At 32.7% G+C, this 19,602-nt stretch overlaps 1 protein-coding gene across 1 annotated transcript; it reads right to left on the reverse strand.

The window, feature by feature from the left end:
* Positions 1-6,949: 6,949 nt before the first annotated feature.
* On the reverse strand, positions 6,950-7,678 carry LOC130965637 (uncharacterized). Its single transcript, XM_057890401.1, has 2 exons — positions 7,315-7,678; positions 6,950-7,188 (listed from the first exon to the last, which is right to left on the reverse strand). Exons 1-2 carry the CDS (start codon positions 7,676-7,678, stop codon positions 6,950-6,952), a joined length of 603 nt encoding a protein of 200 aa, XP_057746384.1.
* Positions 7,679-19,602: the final 11,924 nt, after the last annotated feature.

A 19,602-nucleotide genomic window follows, 5' to 3' on the forward strand; every position in this document is an offset into this window, starting at 1 on the left:
ACACTCAAATAAATAAAACAATACATATAATGAATGTATATGATGCTAACCATGAATTCACGTCTTAGCCATACTGTTAAATCCAACAACACCTAGTAGCTACAGTGGCGAATCCAAAAATTTTATAAGAGAGGGCCAAATTAAATATAAAATAAATTAAAATATAACATAATAAAAAGTCAACAAAATATAATTTATAGTATATATAGAGATAAAAAATTAATAATTATATTATATAAAAATTAACATTCAATTGCATATTTTAGAATTTTAGTATTTTTCAATTTGGTCTAAAATATTTCATATAATTAAAATTATCAATTTACCATCTAAAATTTTAAAACATTCTCTTTTTCAACATATACAATCATATAATATTATGCTAAAAGTTTATCTTTCATCTTGTTTTAAAGTATAATTTTAATAATTTTTATTATTTAAAAAATTTGTTCAGTTGTTACTGTTGTCATAGAAAAAATCAAAATAAAAATTTTTTTTATAATTGTTACTTTTTACATTAATCCAAACTTATATTTTTCAATAACTTTTCAATTATTTATATATTTATACTCTTTTATTATTTTTTAAACTTATTTGTTAATTGTTACTAATATATTATAATATATATTATAATTTATATATATTAAATTACTAATATGTAAATTTGTTTAGTGTGTAATATACAAAAATATATTTAATTAATAATATATATATATTAATTATATAATAATAATAAACTAATAATATTAATTTTTAAAAAAAAATGGAGGACCATAGCCACCTTTGACTCCCCTTGAATCCGCCTCTCAGTAGTTAATTTGGACATGGTCTTTCTATAGTGTATTCTCATGAGAAACACATCAACACTTTCCAGAAGTCCGTCTTAGAAGGAGAGTGCTATGTCTCCTCATGGAGGCAAGCAAATCTGGGGGAGTATTGGCCACGCCTTGCAATAAGAAAGAAATCTCATAATCTTAACCTTATAAATTTATGTTTTCTTTCTAATTATGTCGTTCTGGACAACTTTAAATCATTATACGTATTATTGCTTTAAATTTTCTTTCTAATGGTCTTATATATCCTACATGCGATGTATGCACTGATGAATTATTTGCTAATTATATTGAAAGAGGGAAAGAATTCATGTATTGATATATATAAGATATGTCTTAGTTGACGTGTGATTTTGTTAGCACATAAAATGACACACAAAATTATTTGGATTATGCAAAAAACATTAAAGTTAATGCAATGCATATTTATTACTTCATAATTGGTTTATAGAACTTTTGTGTTCATACTATAGCAAAAACCTTAGCATAGCACTTCCTTGCAACGATATCCAATTGACTACAATTTTTTAAGTTGATATCTTAATTAACATACTATTCAACAGGGCCACTAAAGTTAGCACTTTATGCATAGAAAAATTAATGTCTCAAACAACGAATTTTTTTAAATAAATAAAATAAAATATTATTTTATTAACTGAAATAGGTAATTTGTAGCTTTTTTTTTATTGATTTCCATATTTTTATTTATCTCATTTACAGTATAAACAATTTGAGTTTGAGTATATTGCGTTTACACTGTAAACGAAATAAGCTACGTCAATTAAGCATTACACATATTACATATGTACATATGATACGTGGGATAGAGTGGGATCCATGGTGTATTGATGCATGCGCATTACACATATTACATATGTACATATGATACGTGGGATAAAGTGGGATCCATGGTGTATTGATGCATGCGCATCATGTTGTGTTTGTCTATGCTTTTTTCATATAAAAGATTAATACATAAAGCTTAATTATGGAATGCTTTTGTGCTTAAGTCATATATTGCATTAATCTCTTTGAACTGATTAATTTTGTAGAAAATGGTAGAAAAAGAAGCAAAAAGCACAAAACAAGCTCAAAAGAAGAAAAGAGAAACTTTTGGACACGCTTTGAAGCTTGGATACGCTTTGGAACCTTAGGTCACGCTTTAAAAGCGTGGCCCATGACCCATGAGCATGAATGAAGGTGGCGTTGGCAGCACCAAGATACGAAGGCGTTGCATTGGCAAACGCCAACTACAGCAAAGAATTCAAAAGGATTTGCAACTTTGACCCCTTCATACTCCATCAATGATAACTTGAGCTACAAAGCTCCAAATGAGGTGATTTAAGTGGCATTGAAAAGTAGGAATCTAGAGCTTTCCAATCATATATGGCACTACATGGTGGACACTAAATCTGAGGGATAACATTCACCCCGAAAATGCAAAGATAAACATAGTATCAACCTGTAGTAAGGCCAGCTGACATCTTCAACTTCCATAGAGTATAACTTGAGCTTTAGAGCTTCAAATGGTGTGCTTTTAAAAGCATTAGAAAGTAGACATCTAGAGCTATCTAACAATATATAATAGTATGGGGTGGGCATTAATTTTGAGCTTCATAAGCTAGCGTTGGCAACGCCAAGATACAAAGGCGTTGCCCTCAACAACGCCTGCGACCCCTGGCAGCATGACCTTGTCTTTTTCAAAGGAGCATAACTTGAGATATAGAGATCCGAATGATTTGCTTCTAGTTTCATTAGAAATATGATATTCAGAGCTTTCCAACGATGTATAATAGTCTATAGTGAGCATGAAATTGGAGCACAAACGATAGGCATCTTTAAGCCCCACAAACACTCAACAAAGCACTTGGGCGTTGCTAACTTTAAAATGGCGTTGACAACGCCATGCCACCTCCAGAAAAAGCCAAGATTGAAGAGCAAAAATACAAAGGCGTTGCTACCTTTGAAATGGAGTTAACAACGCCATAGCAAGAATGAAGAACCAAAAATACGAAGGCGTTGCTAACTTTGAAATGGAGTTGGCAACATCACCCTTGGCTCCAACAACATCAACCTTGGGACATTGCAAAGGCGTTGCTACCTTTGGAATGGCGTTGACAACGTCCTACACCGCTGAAGCAGCCCCTGGAACAAGCCATTGGCGTTGCCAACACCAATGATAAAAGGCGTTTTTTTGCAACAACGCCTGCGACACTTGATTTTGAATATTTTTGCATCTGTGCGTATGCATGACCCAGTGTGCGTACGCACAAGAACACTTTTTGGCAAAAATAAAATAGGCATTGGCAACGCTGGAAACTAATAGTGTTGGTGCCAATAACGCCCAATTGACCCCTGGAACATCATTTTGGTTCACTTAATTCCACTCCAAGTCCAATTAAACTTCAAGCAAGCAAGCCCACAACTGTCAACCAATCAAGGCCATAAGAATCATCTACAATAGTTAGTTTTCATTTGATTGTAATTTGCTTTGAATTTTATTTGAATTTGTAATCTAGGCTAGCTTATAAATAGGCTTTAGTTCATCATAGAAGGGGACTCTTGGTTGGGAATTTCACTAGGAGGGGTCTTCAGACCCTCTCTTCTCACCCACATTTCTCTCCTCTTCCACTTTTTTACTTGTAAATATTTTAGTTATGAATCACTAACTCTTTTCATTGGAAAAGAGAGCTTTATTATTTTTCAATGGATTAGTTTATTTTTATTCTTCTTCTTCTCTTTATCTCTCTTTGATTTACTAGAAAGATTTTCGTTCTTCATTCAAGAACTCAATTATCTTGGAAAAGAGATTAAGTTCATATGGATTCTATATGAGCCTTAGGAAAGGGGATTATAGAGTCATGCTTGAAGATCTTTCTCACACTTGAATAGATTTGGGTTTGGGTTGGATATTGTGACATTTAATCTTCTCAATACTTAGATTCAGGAGAGTGTGTGGGATAATCAGGGACCATTCTTCATCTCTTCTCATGAGCAATTAAATTAAGAAATTGGCAATTAATCAAGAGTATAGAGATTGAATTACCAAGGGATTGGGATTCAATCACTCATGATTGCCACGAGATCAATGAGTTGCATGATTGAAGATGAGATGAAGCAATTGATCCGGAGAATGCAATATCTCTTGATCCTAATGTTCATTTTATCCTTAGTTTTTATATTTACTTTATAGTTATTTACTTTCTTGCACTTTACTTTTTCCTACTTTATATTTCTTGCTCTTTACTTCCCAGCACTTTACATTCTTGTCATTTACCTTCTTGCACTTTATTGCTTTCATTTTAATTTCATGTCATTTACATTTCCTGTTTACTCATCATTCAAATATGACAGTCTAATTAGAATAATCAATTAACTATTGATTGCTTAATCCTTTAATCCTCGTGGGATCAACCTCGCTCTAAATGAGTTTTATTACTTGATACGACCCGGTGCATTTGCCAGTAGTTATGCGGATTAATTTTTCTGTATTAAGTTTTTGGCGCCGTTGACGGGGATTAATTGTGATTAACATACTACCGGTTGATTAATTATCTAGATTAGGCATTTTTTTCATTTTTGTCATTTACTTTGCTTTTTTTATTTCTCTTTTCTTATTGCAAGTTAAGTGTTTGTGTTATTGCCTCAGTAAGAGTTCCTTATTTGTGACATAAGGAATTTCAATTTCTCTTGGTGATTGTGTTGTTTGATACAAGAGCATTTTCAAAGAAGAATGGAGTATACATCATCTTTTGATCAATCATACCATATGGAATATTTTCTACCACCACAAAATGATTCAAGTTACTATACTAATTGTGGTTGAGGATATCAGGATCAGGGAATGATAGAGTTTGAACAATCAAACCCAATGGGATACTTTCCAAGATCATAAAATGATTCATACTCCTATGAATAGAACAACTATCCAAATTGTGGTTGGGAAGGTCCAAACCCACGAGAATCCAATGTTTTCTATCCCATTCATCAAGAGACATCATCTCTAGATGCATTTATGCAAAATTGTCCAACCTCACCTCCAAATTTTTCATATCAAAATTCTTCAACCACAAAATTCATTTCACTATACACAAAATTCATTTCAAAATTCACAAAATTCATTTCACAACTCACAAAATTCCTTCCATACTCCTAAAAAAACTTCACCACAACACCCACATATCCACAAAATCATGCTCAACCTTTATCTCTTGAGCTAGCATTTGAACAATATTGTTAAAGAAGTGAGGATTACAATCAAAGAATTGAGGATCACATTCAAAGAATTAAGGATGATGATTTCACCCAATGGTCTAGAAAATTTAGAGAGGAACAAGAAATCACTTTCAAGAACATTGAAGTGCATTTAGACCAAATTGCTAAATACTTAGCAAAACCCACCAATACCTTTCCAAGAACATCTCTCTCTCTCTCTCTCTCTCTCTCTCTCTCTCTCTCTCTCTCTCTCTCTCTCTCTCTCTCTCATTTTTTTCCCTTCTCCTATTATGCCTTCAACCTCCTCCTTTTCTAACCATGTTTCTTCCATTCCCTTCTTTCTCACTTCTCTCTTGCTCTCCTTTATCCTTTTTTTCTATTTTTATTTTACCATTTTAGCCTAGTTTAGTATCTGAGGTTCTAGATTAAATAATCTCTTGTGGTATTTTCTTCTCTTTTGTGGTGATTTTTTTCTTTCATAGTTGAAGTTGGTATAATAGTGCAGATCTCTCCATATCTAAAAAAAAGATACTGCAAAAATAATTGTTTGTTCATAGAAAGAGTTATAAATGAAGAAGATGATCAGATCTATATAAAGAAGAAAAAATATCTTGTTATGTTGCAGCACATCTGTGTAGATTTAGAAATAAAATAGACTCGACCTTTTTTCTATTTTTACTTTTTAATATTCTTTATAATTGAATTATATGTCTGTTGTTAGTTTATAGTTCAACATAGAAGATATTTATCTTTTTCTAAATGTAGAACAAAGATTTTCTTTGTATTCTGTAAGTATTATTTGACTTTTCTATGAATAAAAATAGTTTCCTTTGTAAAAAAATACGTTGATGTTATCTCAAACTAGGCGTGTTCATGGGTTGGGTTGGACCAGGTTTAATTAGACCCAGATCTAGCTCTAAAAGATCATCATATCTATTTTGACCCAACCCAAAAGTGATCCGAAATAAATCGGATTGACCCAACGTAAAATTAGTATATATATATTTGTAAATTTTATATACTAAAATATTAAACTTTATTTTTAGAAATTAAATTTAACGAATATTATATCATATTTATACCACATTATTTTAAACCAAAAACAATACTATATGATATAAATATATTAATTGAAGTATAAAAGTATAATATGACATCACTAATTTCGCTCTAAGCTAACAGAGATAAAATAACAAATCCAAATCTGGCAAAATATGTATTGAATTCAGATCAGATTTCAGACCATTCAGACCGAGCCTTAAACACCCTTATCTCAACCATTTGGAACAAAAATGTTACATTATCCTAAAACTAAAATTGTTCCAAAAATATTTTTTTAATTTTTAATTCTTTTATTTTTTTTTTCAAAGTTAACCCTATATTTTATCATGAGTCACACACCACCTCCAACTCCATTTTTTATTTCTCCTCATTATCACATCTTCTACTACCTCCACAACTACCAACAACAACAATCTTTCTACCACTATTGCCACCAACTAGAAGACAACAACTTTTAACCGGTAAAAGCTTTTAAAATTACTCTCTAAATCTTTCAACCGATGAAAATTATGGATTTTAATACTTAAAGAGTTTTCTATTAATGATGAACTTTTATCATACAATAATGCCTTAGAACATTTTTAATCAAATTTAATATGTAAAATTTTATTTTTATGATAATAGAAAGAATTTTAATTGGTTAAAATTAGTTTAAAAGTATTTTAATTCAACCTGCTTTATGATAAAATATTAGCCTCTAATATATGTATACATTTTTTGAGTTATATGTGCTTGTTTTGCTACAATGTTGTTCTTTCTTTCTGTCAATATAATGCATTCTCAAATAATGTCACGAAATACACTGAAATTTGAAGCTTTTTAAACAAAGTGTAACCAAACTAAAGCTTTTTATCGTGAACTGTTTGACAATTGTCATAATGGCTGTTAGTTCCTTTTAGCCACTCCTCAAGTTTAGCTTCTATATTAGCTTTGAAGTCATCATACTTTTCTGAGACTAATAACTTCTCAAGATCCCTAACATCATTGTGTTGAGGTTGAGATTGAAATTGAGGTTCATCTTTAATCAAGTTTGACAAGTTGAACTCTTCAGTTTTCATACCCTGCGAAGATGTAATGCCTGCATTAGTGATTAAAAATGGTATATTAGGGTAGAGATATGGCTTTCGTTTTGAAAAATTTAAAACATTAGAAAACTAGTTACTCCTTTTTTCACTGCTTTCAAGAGCATAAATAGCAGAATTACCCGCAAAACTAGTTCTATCAATATTTGTTGCAGGATGAATCAACCCCTTTTTTGGTTGTTTTGTTCCCATAGTTATTAGAGATTTTTTAATGTCTCCAATCATCTCATCAACTATAGAAAATCCACACTCCTTCATCGATCTAACCATTACGATCGAATCTTCTAAATCTTGTGTGTGTAAACTTGTTTCACGAGACTTCACAATAACATTGTTTCGAAGTTTAATAATATTGGGCACATCTGTTTGAGTATGTTGTTGGATAAAAAAAAGTCCAATGGATGGTTCATTAGCCACGTATTTAATCATTTCTACCCAACATTCACCTAGCTCCACAAAACTATCAGCACCGTAGAATCCATGCATCTTCCAATGTCAAATTATTGCTCATCACTGAAACAAAATAAAGATTTGTTAACAAAAAAAATCATAAAATATTTAACCAAATATTACATCATATCCAATATATAATTTATATGGAAAGCTAGAAAAGGCATCATTACATATCTCAAGGTATGATGCATTAAATACTAAAAATTGAGGGCTAACTCACATGGTCCACATGAACACTTGCAACCCGAAAGAATATTTTAATCTTCAAAAGGAAAGAGTGTTTTTAGCCTTCATATTGATAGAAAAGCATCACTTGAGAGAAAACTTTAATATACATATAGGACCTCCGAATTCGTAGGGCATTGGTGGATGTTATGCATTAAAAATCCAACAAGAGAATGAGCTCAATGCTACAAAGATAAAGATGAATTGCACATCAGGATATTTAGAATTAAAAATAATAGATTTGATAGCACCTATTATAAATAAGGAAGCCTAATCTTGTCTTAGTTGTTTCATTGTGTGCTAAAAAGACTTTAAAGCCTTACTAAAAGAACTGAAATAAATGCATGGTAGTCAAAAAATTTTCCAAGGAGAACTTTAATCGTGACTTAAACAATTGAAAAGAAATTTAATTTTATTGGCCTAGTTATAGTCATGGATCATGATAGGATACAAAAGGATTATTTAATACATATCTTGACCCCACTAAGTGGGAAAAGACATTTTTATGTTCTTGAAGTTAATCATTGATATGTGCCTTTATAATAGACAATATAGGTTATATTTTAATTTATTTGAATGTAAGCTCCAGACCAATTCCAGCACAACTAATGGATACTAATTGAAGCTTCAAAAACAATTACATATTTGAAAAATATGTGTTAAGATGAAGGCCAATACCTTGGGTAACATTACTACTTGTAAGTAAATATATAAGTTTAATACTCACAACTAATTGGCCCTAGAATCACTCACATGAATGATACTATCATATTTTTTTACTCAAACTCACTAACAACACTCATAAAATGGAGAAAAATTTCTAACATTCATACAAAGTATTTTTCATTCATATGGAACACACTATAAAGTACATGGTTCAAATTTTCTTAACTAGAAAATATTTTTTATAACAAATATGATATACGGAGTATACATCATGCTTCTAAATTGCATGTCTAAATTGCATAAGTCGTATCCAGGGTAAGAATGAGTTATCATAATATTCTTAATCCAAAATAAGTTTGAAAATATTTACAACCTTAAAATATCTTCCTTCTTTTGGTATGTTTAATTACTAAGCAATGGATTGTTAATTAATAAACTAATATCAAAATGGTGGACAGTAACTTTGGTGAAGACCAAGTTGGCCGTGCATGTTGTGAAACTTATTGAGTCTTTATATTTGTGTAACCTGGTAATACATGAACCTAGTAGAATTTTTACTTGTTAATTGTTGATGAGTCATGATGATAATAATATTTACTTGATGGTGGCTTTGTAATGTTTCTTCCAACAACAAAAAGGAATCATCATGAGAAAGCATTGTGAATTTAAGGATTTACCTAAAGAACCATAAAGATTTTTCTTACCGGTAACTCTATTGTGATGTATTTAATTGTCATGTTCTTTTCTAATTTTGTTTGTAAAATTCCACTATGGTAGCACTCTTGTTTTACTTTCATCACTTGGCTGGATCAAGTGTTAAAAGATACCAAAAGAAAAAGTATCACTGAACCACACTTGAAAACTCTCAATTATTCTTATTTTTCTTTCACCATATTCACTCCTCCCACTCACCTAGAAAAGATTTTTAACTACCCTCTCCTTACTTGGTTCCTATCAAAACTTATCAATTTGTGGATATAGCAAATAAATGACTCTACAATTTTCATCTTGATCCCAAGTTGTAATTAGGATATACTAACAATGTACTTCACTAACACTGATAGGTTATTCAACTTTACATTTTCATAACATTTTTGTTTGTTAGAAAAGATGCATTATAAAATTCAAACTATATTGCTAAGGGTTGTTACATGAAATGTAAATGATTCTATCAAATTTGAATAGAAACTGTAAGTTATTCTATTCAATATCCACCACATTCAAAATAAAAGTCTAGGTGTTTTTGAATTTGAAATGGTAATATGAAATTATTCACTTAAAATCTAGTGATAACAATCAAAGATGAATTTTACACTTTCTATATTATGATAATACAATTAATGCCAAATTTTACATCTTTCAAACATAGCAACTATTCAAAGAACATAGGATACATATAAGAATATAGCACATTAGGTAGGTAGGTATATGTAATAATAACATCACAATATATAAGTACATAATATATCTTTATAACTCAAGATAAAAGCATACATAACGTATATGCACGTAAACATATACGAAGATCTATAACCTGAGTTTATATTTACAACTGAAGACTATAGTTAATGATGACCTAAATGAAACAAGGAATAAAAACAAAGGAAAAAAGAAACTAATAAATCACCTCTCATTTGTTTCATGTACAGATATAAAAAAATCTCAAGAAGAATAAGAAGACTTTTTAATTTTGTATATTAATCCTTCAAAATAACTATGATTTTGTTTTATCTGCTATAGCACAATAACAACAACATTTCCCTTTTTATACCAATTAATTTATTTTATTTTTTACTTCTATAATTTTAAATTGAAATGCACAAGCCCTTTAAAACTTACATCTCATCGTTATAATTTAATGAGCATCCCACAAATCAAACAAAAAAAACACAATTTTCTATGTCTTGTGACAACGACAAATATGCAGAATTTTAGATAGAAACTACAATGAAAAAATTGAAAAATAACCATGGATAAGAAAGGATAAGAAATGAAGAGGAGAAGAGAAAAGTACCTTTGTATTTATGTTAGACACCAATAAAGAATGGATAAATCTTTTTAAACTATGCTGAATTCTCTTTATTTTTCTTAAAAACAGTGAATTTTATATATTCTTCTTTTTGTTGGATCCTTAGAAGTAAGAATTAAGAAAAAAAGGAGAGTTAAATAAATTAAGTTAAACTTGAGTTATGTTTGTAACCATGGATAAGCGTATTAATAGTTCAACCATCGATTACTGGTTAAACTGTTTGTTTTTAATTTAATTAAATAATATATAAATTACAATTTAACTAAATTTTAAATAATATATGATTATTAACATTAAATATCACAATATTAACTTTAGCCTATAACTATGTGATTTATTTGTGGTGTAGATATTTAATAGAGTAAGTTAACGACAATGACTAAAATAAATATTTTTTAAGTATATTAGATCAAAAACCAACAAACTGTAAATACAATATATATATATATATATATATATATATATATATATATATATATATATATATATTATAGCAATAGAAATCTTATTTAAGTCTAAAAATCTATTGATATACTATTTGGTTTGTCATTTCACAAAATTTGATTCTCAAATCATTTTTATTAACAAACTAACAAAAAGAAAGAAACAAAAAGAAACTAATAATGCATATACTAAATTCATATATAAAAAATACTTTATATATGTGTCCTAAATGGTGTATAAACCAAGGTTTTGAAAATCGAACTGGTCATTGAACCGTTCTAGTCACTGATTTATTAGTTTAACCGATTCAATTGTGGTTTAACCAAAAAAATCGTTTTATAAGGATTAATTTGAACTCTAAATCTCATATATGAGTATGGAATTAAGAATTATTTTAAATAATATTGATTCCTAAAACATGATCATATGGAAACAATATTCATATATTAGAATTCAGAAATTAAAATCTCTAACCTAACAAATCAATTGAATTACAACAAAATTAGAAAGCAAGTTGCTGCTTAGTAGCTTAAATCTGCAATGTTCACAAATATTATAATAGAATAAAATGACAATGTTTATGACATTCACATCTTCAAGGCTTCAAGTGAAAAAAAATATTTGAATTAGTGTTTCATGTGATTAATTAATCAAGCAATTGGCTCTAATTCTCTAACAACATATTACTCTAGAAATGTAGTCACAAACTCACAATCTAAGCACAATTAATCACAAAACACAAAGCAACACATCACTCCAGCAACACATTACTATACAAGATAATCATAACCCAGAAAATAGCAGCACAGTAGAGTACTGAACAGAGATAATAGCGTAAGAGATTTTTAACTAAAAAAAAGGAACGTGGAATAATAACCATAGTGAGCTGCAAAAAAAATCATAATTCAATTTCAAACACCTATTTTCAAATTCCATAACTTTCTACCCAAAATTCCAGGCTATAATTCAATTCTAAACACCTATTTTCAAATATTCGATCATAATAAACAGAAGCTCATCAAATTAAAAGGCACTAGTAGAATTCCAAAACTCAATATTCTGACTTCTGAACAAAGAACTAGCTAAGAACCATGTAAGAACAAAGAACCATCCTTTAGAAAAAAATGAAGCCATTGCCATCCTTCTAAGTAGTATAAGCAGAGGAGCAGAAGCACGATGGAGACGAAGACCAGAAGACAAGCAGAACGATAGACGAAGGCAAAAGTGTGACTCAACAAACGAAGGGTAGACGGCAGACAGCGAGCTTAAGGAAGAAGTTACGCTTTGTGAATGAGGAGAGGGGTTGGATTCTTCAACCACGACGACCATACCAATATGGTTGTGGCTAAGCACGACGAATAGCGGCAAAAGAGCAACTGAGCAGACGAAGACCAACAAGGCAGCAACAAACGGCGAGCTCGAGGAAGACGCACCAATTGCTGAATGAGGAAGAAGCACAGATGACCGGACAAACATGGTGGTGCCTAAGAGCAACGAACGGTAGCAATGAGGCTCACTCCTTGTGGCAGTAGGGGACTTGTAACCTAGGATTGTGTTTTGGGGAGAAAGACAGAGGAATGACTTAAGAGGTTGAGGCTAAGGAGAATGGCCATTTCATTTTCTAACAAAATGCAAAAACGATGTCGTTTTTCAAAAACTGGCCGGGTTCTAATTCAGTCCGACTGACCAATTTCCAGCTGGTTCAACAATTTGAGAACGGTTTTTATATACCACTTCACGGTTAGACCGGCCGATCCGGTCTAGTTTTTAAAACTGTGGTATAAACATTAGTCAATAGAGAAATGATGAAAAAGAACAACAAATAACAAATTATTAAGTATAAATAATTAAATATTGTTGTTTACATAAAGAGAAATTTCTGATTATATATATACTAGCAGGTTGTCCGCACCTACATGCAGTTCACTATAGTGTGCTTGAATAGAATAAAATATAAAAAGTAGCTATAAACATAAAAGAAAGAATGATAAACAAAAATTCTAACATAAATAAAAGAAAAACCAACTCAATGAAAATCTCAATCAACGATGAAACCAGGGACGAATACAAGGGATCAAGTAGTGCCATAGTGGCCTTGATACTCTCTTCTAGAATTTTAAAGAACTATATCTATACACAAGGGTGATTAGTTTGGTACAATTACTAATTTATACATATTGATACAATATAAAAAAAGTAGACACATAAAAACTTGTCATATGAATTATATTTATCTCTACTAGCATTTGTTTTTTATTTATTTTTTAAAAAATATTAAATTATATATATATATATATATATAAATACATTAATAATTATAAAAAATAAATATATCTTTATAATTAATTTTTTTAAATAAATAAATAATTCATTTTATTTTTATAACAAGTATACCCTTTTTTAATAATAATTAAAATTAAAATTAAATTATCAAATTATTTTCAAAAAAAGGAAAAATAAAAATCAATTAACTAGAAAAATAATATGTGTTTGTTCTTTTTCTTTTCTCAGCATCAGAATTTTTTGAAAAATGATGAACAAACCCTAATCCAGGTAAAAGGTCTCAAAACCAGTCCTTATCTCCCTCTCCCTGCTCGCCCTTCCTTATTGCTTCCTTAGCCCTGTCTCCGATGCGTGTTCACCTATCCCGTGTCTTCGTGTTATCGCTCCTGCCTCACGTTGTCTCGCTTTCACTGCCCTGCCTTGTGCCATCGTGCTGTTGCCGCCCTGCCTCGCCTCGTTGCATCGTCTACTCCCCTGAGTACGGCTCATTGCTCACCTTTGCTTTCCTTGAGTTGGTTTGTCTTGTCTTGAATTTAAGTTGGATATTACTTGAATTTGAATTTTCTCCCTTAATTCTTTATGCTTAACTGGGAGATTCTTTCATTTACATTTGGTAGGTGAAAGAAACTAAAAAACACTAGTAGAAGCTGATGAAATCACTACCATTTTAAGGGCTAGCCCTGTGGTCCAGGATAATTCCTCATATGGGTTTCTATTTTTGGAGGAAGCTGATAGGAAAATTGGGTTCTGAAGTGGAACATGAATGCACCAAAGATATTTGTAAAAATGCCACAGCGAGGATTATATCAAAGGAGAAAAGGTAAACCTCAAACATGAATGGACAACAAATTAGTACTTTGACATACCACTTTTATCTTCAGTATATGCATTCAAATACTAACCTTGTACGGTTTTGGTACCTGTGGGGATACTTCCTTACCAAGTTACCATTTTCGTCATGTCCTCTATAAGTTTCTGTTTTCTACATATGCCATATTGTGTAATTAATCTTGTATGCACCATTACCGAGATTTTTCCCCTTTTTACTAGTTCATATTTCTGGTGTTGGGGATGTGTTCCTATGAGCTATGTTTGGATGCACTACAGAGATAGAGACAATGGACAATACCACATTTTGTAATATGTTTAGTTTAGGAGACAAGGACAAAATACACATCTTTGTACATGTCTTTTAGTCAAATTTCTGTATCAGCCTCTACTTGGGACATATGGGGACATGGGATTTCGAGCCCATTTTAACGATTTTTTTTCCTTCTTTATCCCTAATATATTTTTTGTAAATACTAGAACTTGTCATTTCTTTATCAAAATCCTAGCTTCATCTTCTCCTTCATTCTGCAGCTGCGCAACTAATAAAGAAGAACAGAAGCTCATCCAATCTGGTGCCATTTCTCCTCCTCCTCCTCCTCCTCTTCTTCTTCCTCTTAATCATTGATTTCTTAATTCTTTTTTATACCATTCGATCTCGTGATCAATTTTCTTTGAATGTTTCAGAGTTAAGGTACTTCAATGACTTCAAGGGATCAAAAATAACAGAGCAAAGAAATGAACTCGGGAAGCAATTTGGAGTGGGAGTTGCTGAAGTCCTCACGTGGTTGAGCTTCTATCGTGCGTGCGTGTTCTTTACGTAGGTGATGATTGGATTTTTGACGGTTTAGAATTCACAAATGAATTCTCGTTGCAAGTATAGTTTCTAAACCAATCACTAATCCTCTCATACAAAAAGTTGTTTGTCACTAAAACAAACCCCTAAAATTTATAAACTAAAATATTCAAACATCGGGTCGTTCTCCCTAGGAATTGTAATAAAGTGTCTTGTTATTGGTTATGAGTTATTTTGGGGTTTTTAAGATTTTATACAAGAAATATAAATAGCAAGGAAATAAACTAACAACTAACAAAGCTCTTGGCAAGATATGAGTACTAGAACAAGATCTAACAACAATTATTGCAAAGAATTAACAACAACAAATCAAAAGGAACACAATTATTATGAATTACCTTGATTGAATTGAAAGAGAAAGGAAGGAACAAAAGTAGATCTACAACAAAATATAAGAACAACTAAAGGAAATTACAACAAAAGAATAGAAGAAGATGAATGTAGCAACAAAGAATTGAGAGATAGAAGTGGAAGAAAGCAAAGATTAAAACCTAGATCTAAGAACTAAACCTAATCCTAATCCTAATTCTAGAGAGAGGTGAGAGCTTCTCTCTCTAGAAACTACTTCTAACTACTAAACTAAGCTAATGATTAAAAGTATGTTGATTCCCCTTCAATCCTTGACTTAAATAGCATTAGAAATGAGTTGGATTGGACCCACAAGGCTTCTAAAATCGCTGGCCACGAGTTGCATTAAGTGGATCATGTGCCACCATCGGCGCGTCCGCGTACTGTGCGCGTGCGTGCCCCTATGTGCGATGCAACTATGGCAAATCTTATATCATTTCGAAGCCCCCGGATGTTAGCTTTCCAACCCAACCGGAACCGCATCATTTAGACCTCTGTAGCTCAAGTTATGGTCATTTAAGTGCGAAGAGGTCGGCTTGACAGCTTTCCGGCTCTTTCATTTCTTCATGAGTTCTCTAACTTTTCATGCTTTCTTTCTTCATTCCCTTGATCCAATCTTTGCCTCCTAAACCTTAAATCACTTAACAAACATATCAAGGCATCTAATGGAATTAAGTTGAATTAAATTTATTTATTTTAAGACCTAAAAAGCATGTTTTCACTCTTAAGCACAATTAAAGGAGAAGTTATAAAACCATGCTATTTCAATGGATAAATGTGGGTAAAAGGTTATAAAATCCCCTAAATTTAGTACAAGATAAACCCTACAAATGGGGTTTATCAGTAGGTGGTGGACGAAATTGTGATCACTTGTTATTTGTTTATAAAGGATGTATACTCTTATGGCACTGTTTATTTTCTTCACAACTCCGTTCAACTAACCAGCAAGTGTACTGGGTCGTCCAAGTAATAACCTTACGTGAGTAAGGGTCGAATCCACAGAGATTGTTGGTACGAAGCAAGCTATGGTCACCTTGCAGATCTCAGTTAGGGAGATTAAAATTGGATTATGGGTTTAAATAAAATAGAAAGAAGTTAATAAAAAGGGATAATTGGATTGTTCTAATAAAAAGGAATAATAAAAGGGATAGAGATACTTATGCAGATTCATTGGTGGGAATTTCAGATAAGCGGAATGGAGATGCTGTAGAGCTCTCGGACGCCTGCCTTCCCATTGCTTCTACTCAATCCTTCTTACTCCTTTCCATGGCAAGCTTTGTATAGGGGTTCACTATCAGCTGTGGCTACTTTCATTCCTCTCGGGGAAATAACCTGTGCGGCTGTCACTCGCACAGCTAACCAGTCTGGAGGCATCACCCATGGTTGATAGCTACATCCCATCCTCGCAGTGAAAGCTAATGCACGCACTCTGTCACAGTACGGCCAATCACCGGTTGGTTCCCGCTCCTACTGGAATAGAATCCCTCTTTTGCGTTTGTCACTAACGCCCAGCAGGTTAAAGTTTGAAGCACGTCACAGTCATTCATGAACGGAATCCTACTCGGAATACCACAGACAAGGTGAGACTTTCCGGATTCCCAGGACCCTACTCGGAACACCACAGACAAGGTTGGACTTTCCGGATCCAGATGAATGCCGCCATCTATCTAGCTTATACCACGAAGATTCTGTTGGGGAATCTAAGAGATACACATTCAAGCTTTGTTGCATGTAGAACGGAAGTGGTTGTCAATCACGCGCGTTCATCAGTGAGAATAATAATGAGGGTTATCTAACTCATCATCATTCATCATGTTCTTGAGTACGAATGAATATCTTGGAATAAGAATAAGATAGAGAATTGAATAAAAGAAAATAGAACTTCATTAATCTTTGAGGTACAGCAGAGCTCCACACCCTTAATCTATGGTGTGCAGAAACTCCACCGTTGAAAATACATAAGTAAAAGAAGGTTCAGGCATGGCCGAATGGCCAGCCCTCTCCACGATCAAGTGACCGAATGATAAAAGACTTAGAGTGGTCAAAAGATGTCTAATACAATAGATAAATGTCCTATATATACTAGACTAGCTACTAGGGTTTACATGAGTAAGTAATTGATGCATAAATCCACTTCCGGGGCCCACTTGGTGTGTTTGGGCTGAGCTTGATCAATCCACGTGTAGAGGCATTTCTTGGCGTCAAACTTCAGGTTATGACGTGTTTTGGGCGTTTGACTCCGGATCATGACGTTTTTCTGGCGTTTTACTCGAGACAGCAGCATGAACTTGGCGTTTAACGCCAAGTTACGTCATCAATCTTCGAATAAAGTATGGACTATTATATATTGCTGGAAAGCCCTGGATGTCTACTTTCCAACGCCGTTGAGAGCGTGCCAATTGGAGGTCTGTAGCTCCAGAAAATCCATTTCGAGTGCAGGGAGGTCAGATTCCAACAGCATCAGCAGTCCTTTTGTCAGCCTTCTTCAGAGTTTTGCTCAAATCCCTCAATTTCAGTCAGAATTTACCTGAAATCACAGAAAAACACACAAACTCATAGTAAAGTCCAGAAATGTGAATTTAACATAAAAACTAAGGAAAACATCCCTAAAAGTAGCTCAAACTTACTAAAAACTATATAAAAACAATGCCAAAAAGCGTATAAATTATCCGCTCATCACAACACCAAACTTAAATTGTTGCTTGTCCCCAAGCAACTGAAAATCAAATAGGATAAAAAGAAGAGAATATACTATAAAGTCCAAAATATCAATGAATATTAATTTAATTGCATGAGCGGGACTTGTAGCTTTTTGCTTCTGAACAGTTTTGGTATCTCACTTTTTCCTTTGAAGTTTATGAATGATTGGCTTCTCTAGGAACTTAGAATTTCGGATAGTGTTATTGACTTTCCTAGTTAAGCATGTTGATTCTTGAACACAGCTACTTATGAGTCTTGGCTGTGGCCCTAAGCACTTTGTCTTCCAGTATTACCACCGGATACACAAATGCCACAGACACATAACTGGGTGAACCTTTTCAGATTGTGACTTAGCTTTGCTAAAGTCCCCAGTTAGTGGTGTCCAGAGCTCTTAAGCACACTCTTTTGCTTTGGATCACGACTTTAACCACTCAGTCTCAAGCTTTTCACTTGGACCTTCATGACACAAGCACATGGTTAGGGACAGCTTGGTTTAGCCGCTTAGGCCTGGATTTAATTTCCTTGGGCCCTCCTATCCATTGATGCTCAAAGCCTTGGATCCTTTTTACCCTTGCCTTTTGGTTTTAAGGGCTATTGGCTTTTTCTACTGCTCCTTCTTTCTTTCTTTTTTCGCCATTTTTTTCTTTTTTTTTCCGCAAGCTTTCTTTTTCGCTGCTTTTTCTTGCTTCAAGAATCAATTTCATGATTTTTCAGATCCTCAATAACATTTCTCTTTGTTCATCATTCTTTCAAGAGCCAACAATTTTAACATTCATAAACAACAAGATCCAAAGACATATGCACTGTTCAAGCATTCATTCAGAGAACAAAGAGTATTGTCACCACATCAATATAATTAAACTAAATTCAAGGATAAATTCGAAATTCATGTACTTCTTGTTCTTTTGAATTAAAACATTTTTCTTTTAAGAGAGGTGAAGGACTAATGGATTTTATTCATAGCTTTAAGGCATGGTTACATACTAATGATCATGAAATAAAGACACAAAACATAGATAAACACAATAATTAAAAACCGAAAACAGAAAGAAATAAAGAACAAGGAATGAATCCACCTCTAGTGGCGTCTTCTTCTTGAAGGACCAATGATGTTCTTCAACTCTTCTATGTCCCTTCCTTGCCTTTGTTGCTCCTCCCTCATTGCTCTTTGATCTTCTCTTATTTCTTGGAGAGTGAGGGCGTGTTCATGGTGTTCCACCCTTAGTTGTTCCACATTATGGCTCAAATCTTCCAAGGAGGTGTTGAGTTGCTCCCAATAGTTGTTGGGAGGAAAGTGCATTCCTTGAGGCATTTGTTGATGATGCACTTCCTCATGTTCTTCTTGGAGGCCGTGAGGAGCTTCCCTTGTTTGCTCCATCTTTTTCTTGGTAATGGGCTTGTCTTCTTCAATGGAGACATCTCCTTCTATGATAACTCCAGCTGAGTAACATAGATGGCATATAAGGTGGGGGAATGCTAGCCGTGCCATGTATGAAGGCTTGTCAGCTATTTTGTAGAGTTCATTGGCTATGACTTCATGAACCTCTACTTCTTCACCAATCATGATGCTATGAACCA

The sequence above is a fragment of the Arachis stenosperma genome, chromosome 3 (assembly GCF_014773155.1).
Source record: "Arachis stenosperma cultivar V10309 chromosome 3, arast.V10309.gnm1.PFL2, whole genome shotgun sequence".
Classification (NCBI taxonomy): Eukaryota; Viridiplantae; Streptophyta; class Magnoliopsida; order Fabales; family Fabaceae; genus Arachis; species Arachis stenosperma.